General features: G+C 45.8%; 1 protein-coding gene and 2 long non-coding RNA genes across 4 annotated transcripts in view; 2 read left to right on the forward strand and 1 right to left on the reverse strand.

Moving 5' to 3' along the window:
- LOC138171669 (uncharacterized) overlaps positions 1-8,301 on the forward strand; it is a 201,875-nt gene that overhangs the window by 171,387 nt on the left and 22,187 nt on the right. The window lies entirely within an intron of this gene.
- Positions 1-8,301, reverse strand: part of LOC138171667 (uncharacterized) — a 132,963-nt gene that overhangs the window by 33,229 nt on the left and 91,433 nt on the right. The gene's annotated exons all lie outside the window — the stretch shown is intronic.
- Positions 9-6,287, forward strand: LOC138171665 (homeobox protein Hox-A1-like). Its single transcript, XM_069101286.1, has 2 exons — positions 9-551; positions 3,715-6,287. The coding sequence occupies exons 1-2, from the start codon at positions 395-397 to the stop codon at positions 3,969-3,971; spliced, it is 414 nt and encodes a 137-aa protein (XP_068957387.1). The 5' UTR covers positions 9-394; the 3' UTR covers positions 3,972-6,287.

Raw genomic sequence — 8,301 nt, forward strand, 5'->3', positions numbered from 1 at the left:
CTTGTAGCAATTCTCTGTCCCCCGGCTCCTGGGAGGGAAGGGGGCGGGCGTTCGGTGTTTCTGGGACTGGGGGGGATGGGGAGGCGAGGAGGGGGTCCGTTAGCCCCCTCGCCCTCCCTTTCTGCCATGCCTGGATCATGAGCGCCGCCCCAGAAGGGGCAGAAGGAATGCTCTGGGCTGGGGCATACCCTGGAGGGTCGAAACTGGAGAGAAAGAGAGACATCGCTAGGGACTCTGACTCCATTGAGTCCAGCCCTCCTGGTCCCACTGGCCCGGTTCGTCACACCCTATACAACGCACTTTCTACTCCAAGCTATCCCCGAGAGACCTATCTGCCTCCCTGTCTTACAGACTTTGCTGCTCCTCTCTGGGGTACCTTGCTGCACCTCCCTATATGGGCAGGGGTGTGGAGCTGTACTCACCCTATACCTTAGTCGGCTGTGCCCCCAGGGAGACCGGCCAGGGGCCAAGTGAGCGAAATTCCTTGGACTCTTGGGGAGACGCGCAAACTTTTGAATGGATGAAAACCAAGAAGAGTCGGTCCAGAGCAGGTGAGCTGGGGACTGGTAGGGCGTTACAAGGAAAGGTACACGTGCAAACATCATTTCCACTCCTCTATTGGGGTGCCAAAAGCGGTCCAGTCAGCACAGTTATGGTTATGGGAGTGGTGGGGAGGAGGGTCGGCATGTGCCTGCTTTACGTGGGAAAAAGTAACAGCCTTGAAGTTTTAGGCTTATGCGGGAGGAGGGTATGGTTATACGATAAGAAAATGAAGCGATGATTCTAAAGATGGAGAAAAGAGAAGGAAAGTGGAGGGAGGGGGTTGGAGGGAAAGGGAAATGGGGGGGCAAACTGAGAGGGGGCACGAAACTGGTTCACTCGGTTATCCTGCCAGGAATTTGGGGACACTTTTCTGAAGGGAAATAGAACCTGGAGCTTATTCGTTGATTTTAAAGTGGGCAGAGGACGTGGAAGCTTTATTGGCTATTACTCAATTTTTACTTCAGACACTTTAAGGATTTTACTTTGTGTTGGTCCTGGCCTGTTGACTTTTTAAATGGTTGCTAATTTTCATTGAGAAATATTCCCTTACCAGGCCTCTTCCAAAAAGTCCATTGAGATCTCTGCTAGGGAGACCAGAGTTTGTGAGTGTTGGGGGGGAAGGTGGGGATCGAGAGTTGAAAGAGTAAACTATAGTAAATTGTCCGGGGACTGAATCCGTGGGTTTAGCCCAATTGAAACGACTATTCTGGACGTCCCTGACAAAAGCTTCGCAGTCCCCATTGCCTTCTCTGCTGGGCCTTCTAGCGTAGTAGGAAGAAACCCCTTCCAGGCAGAGAGCAGTAACGAAAGGGGCCCCTGACCAACCCTTTATTAAATATTGGATGGCTTGGGACGCTTTGGGTGGGTGCTTGATTCCCCCAGCACCTCTGAGATAAACAGAGGAAACGGAAGAACCAACATTTCTAAGCTTAGTTCGGGGTAAGGATCCTGTCCCCCTCCTTCCATACCTCTCTCCTGACTCTTCTACCCTGTTTAACTCCCAAAATGTGTGTGTGGGGGGGAACTGCCCAGAGAATTAGTCAGGTTGAGGTTCCTTTCGGAGAAGAAATTGACGGGGTTGGAGGCAAGTCTGACACTATCGGAAAAGGTGGGTGCGAAGGGAACCCCAAATCAGCCAGGTTTGGAGTCTGGGGCCAGAGGGTGGCCCCTTTCTTGCCTTCTTTCCCGTGTCGCGGGAGCTAAAAGATCTCAGGGAACTTGACGCGGGGCGAAGCTTACGACTGTGGGACGGCTGAATGGGATACCCCCCTAGTTTGGAGTTTGAGGGGGAGGGAGAGAGACTGACAGCACACATCCAAATGGAAGGGACATTTTTTTGCCCAGTTCCCCATGAGGACTCAAGTCTCAAAAGGCTTTTGAAATTCTAAAGCGGATGGATAGACAGATGGAAGGACATATGGATTAAAAAAAAAAAAAAGATTGGAGAGAGGAAGATTGAGAGGAAGGCTCAGAGAGAAAAAAAGGGAAAGGACACTAAAAGAAGGTGAGGAGGGGGAGACGATCCCAGGGCCATTAGACCCAGACCGCCTCTGTCGATAGCTTTGTTTTTGTTTTGTTGGGTTTTTTCGGTTCCTATTCGGACTCAGATCGGGTGCAGGGCTGGAGGAAGAGGCTGTTGTTTCGCATCCTCCAGAGGACTTGAAAGTTCGCCTCTAGCAAAATAAACGCTACTTCGAGAATTGTTATTGTTTCTAAGGATACTTAATAACAAAAAAAAAAACATCTCGAACCCGAGGCTTCTTGTTTTCCATAGATAAAGAAAACAATTCACCCAGCTGTGGAAGGGGAAGGCAGGGGAGGAGGACCTATTGGAAGCTATAGAGGCTGTGGCCCTGGCGCGCAGGTTTGGGGAAATCTTTCTCCATTGACTCCAGAAAACCCTGATAATGAGATTTGGACCAAATACTTAGGGGCTTTATATGGACACCACATTTCTTGTGAGACTAGCTCTAGACTTCAGATTTGAACAAATAAATGTAAATAGAAGGTTTTTGTACCCTCTTTTATTAAGTCAAGAATCCAGCATACTGTGGAGCCTCGGTGGATCACGTGATCCAAGACCCCATTACTGTGTAGTAGAATGATTAGTCCCCTCCCTGAATCCCGTGGCTAATGTGGACTTCGGAGAGGAGGCAGCTGTCTTCGGGAATGAATGATGAGGCAGGATGGACTAATAGGTTTGGAGAAAGGCATTGAGTCTCCCCCCTCCGTGCCAGCCCCCTGGCACCCCACTTCTTAGAGCTATTTGCACTTGGGTTTTTTTTCCCCCAAACAAGTCCCCAAACCCTTTAGAAGAACCAAGATTTTTTTCTCTCTATTCTTACTGGGATTTAAGCTGGATGGCATTGACAAGGTCCCCTTTCCCCATAAGAAGCCCTGTGGTGGTGGTAATAGTTACCTAAACCTGCAGGGGGGAAAGCGCAAAGTCTGGAGCCCAAGGACAATGAGTCTAAGATTTTTTGAGACTTTAAGGACCTAGGCACGGGATGGATGGCAAGACGGAGAGCTTGGGGTGGGAGGGCCTTTTGAGGAGAAGGAAATAAGGCAGAGAACGGAAAAATGAGAGGGTCTCAAGTAGTGAATAAAAAATACAGAGACAAAGAAACGAAGAAAGGCAGGGAAAGGAAATTTTAGAAATAGCTGAAAGAGGAGATAAGAGAAAAGGTAGCTAGAGGGAAAGGATAGAAGTATGGACCAAATTGAGAGAAAGAGAGAGAAAACAGAAAGGAGAAGGAAGGGACTTAAGAGGAGATAGGAAAAGAGAGAGGGAATAAAATAAGTGTGAAAGGAAAATTGAGAAGAGGAAGAAAATTAGTAAGGTTAAAACCTCTGCCCATATATCTATAGCTATATAAAACATTATTTACTAAGTAATTAAAATTTAATATACATACATAAAATGTAATCAATCTATCCATAATATGTATGATTTTTTAAAAGACAGAAAATGAGGCAGAAAAAGAAAGGAGGAAAAAAGGAATTAAGAGAAGGAAGGAGAAATTGACAAAAAAGGAGAGAGGGAGAAAGAAATTGATTGTAATTGGGAAAGGGTTGCTGGTGGTTACTGGGATTCTGTATGCTTCCTGTTCCCTGGGGCCCCCAGTGGCTGGGTCATCTCAGGCTCTGACTCTTTTCCTCCTCTGTGCCCAGCGAAGCCTGGAGGGGACAGCAGTTCTGGGGAGCCCGAGGCAGCACCGGTGGCAGCGGCAGCAGCAACAGCAAGGGGCAGTCCCCGGACCAGCTTCTCCACCAAACAGCTGACTGAGCTGGAAAAGGAGTTTCACCTGCAGCATTACCTGCCCAGGGCTCGACAGGCAGAGATGGCATCTTCACTTCATCTTAGTGAGACTCAGGTCAAGATCTGGTTCCAGAACCGCAGGATGAAGCAAAAGAAGAGACAGAAGTAGGGCCTGGGTGGGGGCTGGGTTCCCTCTGATGCCCCTTCCCTCCTTTATTCAACCAGCACAGTGCCCCTCATTCCCACTCGATGACCCTCCTAAGCACCACTACCCCACCCCCACAGGTGATCTGGATAGCAAAGGCAAGGACAGGTTTTTGTGTGCTGAGTAGGGCTCTCTGAGGCTCAGTGGGCTGGGAAGCCAGCATACCCCTAACTTCTATTTTTTAAATCTCACCAGGACTGCTTGAGGTAAGGATAGACTTACCAAGTTGCTGAAATTCATATACCACTGAAACACATAGTCCTCCCAGTCTCCTGATACCATACCCTTCAAAACTAAGGGCTTTCTGACACCATAGAATCAAACAGTTTTGTATTTGACTCAGATGGAACTGTTTTTAAAATCCTCAAAAATACAAGAATGTGTGTGTGCAGTTGAGGTGAGGGGTGGGGATGGAGAGTAGCAGTGAGGACCTTGCAGTTAATGGAAGAAAGAAATATCCCTCATCTAGGAACTGCAAGCCTATCATATATATCTGTATTCTACTGAACACACAATTATTTGCAACATGGCTTTCCATTCAGCCTCTCCAAATGTATGGATACCTATACAATATTATATATGTAATACTATACAATACACTATTATGCATTATTTACTAGGTATCCCATTATCTCCCTATAGAATGTATTTTCTCCAATGTGCCCACTTTTTCTCTAGATTTCTTAAATCAATTCAGCTCTGGTTGGTTGTTTTCCAGCTAAGTGCTAGGATCCTGATCCAGCCCCTAGACTGGGTCCCTCCATCAAAACAAATCACTTCCACTGGGACCATAAGTCTTCAGGGCAGTGAGACCCCAGATCCTATGGGCCCACACTAGGGTGGTGAACCAATGCCAGAAAATGCCTGTGCTTATTATGATGCATGATTTATCCGCGGCCCTGTCTGGTGTTGACCATCCCCACAATTACGATCTACATTCCCAGAACTGTCCAGGCTCCAGCACTCCCTCCCCACAAACACCCCCCTCCCTACTCCAGCTACTCTAGCTGCCTAAGCTTTCTAAGAGAAGAAATTGTTCACTCACTCATAAATAACCTCATCACCCAGCTCCAAACTGGAGCCCCATTATTTATTTTCCTGTTCCAAGAGGCTTTTCTATGTGGCCTCTGGGCAGGATGAAACAGACGCTGCCTATTAACAATTAATTACACAGACCGCAAATATTGGGATTGGAGAGAGCTGACTGGAAGAATTGGAAAGCTCTGGTAATCAGGAGCAGGGTGAATAGGACTGTTTGTTCTAATCATTGTCATTACACTTGCTTCTCTGTCACCTTTTTATCTCATCTCTGCTCCTCAGTTTAGCCCAGGAAATCCTTCTCCACCATAATCTAGCCAACATAGGCTATCACATATGGCCCATCTGCAATGGTACCCAGAGTGCTATGTCTGGTACACTTGGGACACTGTACTACATCTAGGGCTCAGCAGGGACTTGAGGGCAGATAGCCATTCGAGTGGACTTATTTCTACATTTCAGATGCATTTCATGGACCCTTTTTCTTGAAAATGGAGAGACAAATCAATTCAGTGCTTTGAAAACCATTCCCAGGAAATTATACGTAGCAGAGAAGATGGTTATCCACAGGCCTGAACCAAAGATCAAACATCCCAGTATTCATGCTATTCTGTTAAAATTCCCTCCCTTTTCCTATTTGGAAACCTGCCAGAAAATTCCCTGCTGAGAAAGATTCCAAATCCAAATCAAGGCAATGCTGCTAATTTGGCACAGGCAGTTTCATCTAATCTCTGAGATCTGAATACAATACTACCCCCTAGCTGAATCCCTACCCCTTGGTGCCACTAATAGAATGGAATTGTGATTTTCCAACTCTGGAAGACCAACCAGGAACAAATTCAAATCCTCTACAAGGAAAAGGATAAAGGCCCCTCGCATTCCGAACTCCTCATTGATCCGTTTTCAAGGACCTTAGGAATTAAAAATGCAACCATAATGTCCCATTTGGTCTTTAAAAATAGGCATTTCCTATTTGGGCCAAACCCCCAAGTTTCTCACTGTAAGAGGTGAAGAGGGATGCTTCAAAAAGATTTCTGACCTTCCTCATCCAGAGTCAAACAGTAGAGATTTGAAAGTTTAAGACTAGGGATTTTCAAAATACAGAAATCAAATGGCTGCCTCTGGTGTTTTTTTTTTTTTTATGACTATCAAAAGTATTTTTAAGGATTTGGGGGAGGAAGAAGGGAGGGAAGGTCCAAATGTGATGTGGAATAAAATAAAATAAAATGATGGGACTTGAAAGTTTGGTTTGAATTTAAGTAATGCTGGATTGGAAAATTGTGGTGCCTTGCCAACAAGGTTGGGTTTCCTTGTCCTGAACAAATTTTATTTGTTGGAAAATAGAAAAGATTTTGCTAGGGCTGGTTTAATGAGAATTGGGCTATGGGAACTTACTCCATCCTTTTCCCTATTATCTGGAATTCACTGGATATAAAGTAAAGATCTCAAGTGAGAGGGTTGGCTTCCTACTTGAGAATTTGAGATAGAAGGTAGAGAGACCTTGGAGAGAGGGAGAAATGTCACTTTATCCTTGTGTTTATATATGGGGGGGGGGAGTGCAGGGAAGATAATGATGTGTCTGTATGGGAGTAATCTATTTAAATTTTCTTGCATCTGTGTAAGTGCATATGAAGGTGACAGGAAGGGGATGGGTTCAGGTTTGAGATCTGGTGAGCAGGTGCCTGTGTCAGAGTGTGTGTGTGTGTTTCACTATATTTCTGAGTGTGTGTGTGGATCAGGATACTTCCGTGCATCTCTGTGTGAGGACCAGCTGAATGATTATAAAATTACAACACTCCTTACAGAAAATCCATATCAGCCTCTGCCTTTCACCCCCGACCTCCTGACCTCCGATGTGCCCGAGGACAGAGCTGACCCGGTCACTGCCTCCCCCCAGTCAATGAGTCTCTAGCCATTAGCATAAAACATGAATCTGTTGGCAGCTTGACAAATTATAACTTCCAGCCTGAGTTTTGCCAACTGGCTTGCTCGGCTGCTGTCTATTTATCACTGGAAATGGTAAATCATAAGAATCCAGATGACTTAATTATTCAAATCCAGGATGGAGAGAAGCTGCAATTGAGTCAATCTCAAGCCCTGGGCTTTGGGAAAAGGGATGGAAAAACAACATTGTGCTCTTACGGGATGCGAGAGGCAGGCAGGCAGTGAGAGCCAAAGCAGCTCTATTGTATCTGCTCCAATCGATGCCCCCGCCTCCTCTTCTGCCTCCTCCCTTTCCCACCTTCTTCTCGCCCTTGTCATTCTCTGCAACCAGCCCAGTATTTCTCTTTTAGATTTCTTTCTAGTCATTCTAGATCTTGACTTTTCTAAGTCATCCTTTCTGACCTCCCTTTCGTGTCCCTCCCTTGTGGCTACTGGAGACACTTTTTGACTTTACTTTTCTTTCATTCATGTTCTTTGAATTCATTCTCCCTTCTTCTCTCTTTCAGTCTCTTGTGTCTCTGTCTCCCCTCTCCTCTCTCTGTCTCTCTCCCTCTCCCCCACCTCTCCTCATGTGTCTGGCTCCCCATGTCTCCATTTCTCTTTGCTGTGTGCCAATGAGTCAACATCATTTGTTGATATTGTATTTGTATCTATCTGCAAGCATTTGTGTGTGCATATTAATATCACTCTGTGTGCCTGCATTCCAGTTATGTATGTGTGCACCTCCCAGACAAGTCCTTGTCTTTCAACAAATGACAATGTCCCCACCAGCAGGACACTTGGTGAAGCAAACCCCACGATATTATCAAGTCCATCCTCTTGCCTCTAGACATTGAGACCACAGCCTACGAACGTTTTTTATTGCATTATAAAGGAACAGAGACTCCTACCTTCAGAGACCATACTAGTGCCTCCCAAGACCCACTTTTTTTGGTCTTTAATAAGTTTTATTTCTTTTTACATCACATTGATTTCTGCAAACATTCCTCCTCTACATCCCACACCCCAAAAGTGGATCACCCCCTCCACCAATAGGAAAGAAAAAGTCATTTGAAAGCCCTATATAGTAACCATTTTTGACAATATATCCAATATTCTTCCTTAACAGTCCCCTGCCTCTCTACAGAGAAGAAGGTATGGATGCTTCATTATTTGTTCTTCAGGACCCTTATTGGCTTTTCAATTACTCAGAATTCAGCTTCCTTCCTTCTTTCCTTCCTTCCTCCCTCCCTCCCTCCCTTCCTTCCTTCTTTCCTTCCATCCTCCCTTCCCTCCTTCCTTCTTTCCTTCCATCCTTCCTCCCTCCCTCCCT

This window comes from Petaurus breviceps, unplaced genomic scaffold, assembly GCF_028583685.1.
Source record: "Petaurus breviceps papuanus isolate PSGF00001 unplaced genomic scaffold, PetGlider_PUasm1.0 454, whole genome shotgun sequence".
NCBI classification, from domain to species: Eukaryota; Metazoa; Chordata; class Mammalia; order Diprotodontia; family Petauridae; genus Petaurus; species Petaurus breviceps.

Excerpts from the sequence above, each read along its gene's own strand:
- LOC138171665 (XM_069101286.1), top strand. The coding sequence starts at position 395 with ATGGGCAGGGGTGTGGAGCTGTACTCACCCTATACCTTAGTCGGCTGT. Across the intron at positions 552-3,714 it reads GAAGAGTCGGTCCAGAGCAG|CGAAGCCTGGAGGGGACAGC; the intron begins GTGAGCTGGGGA and ends CTCTGTGCCCAG.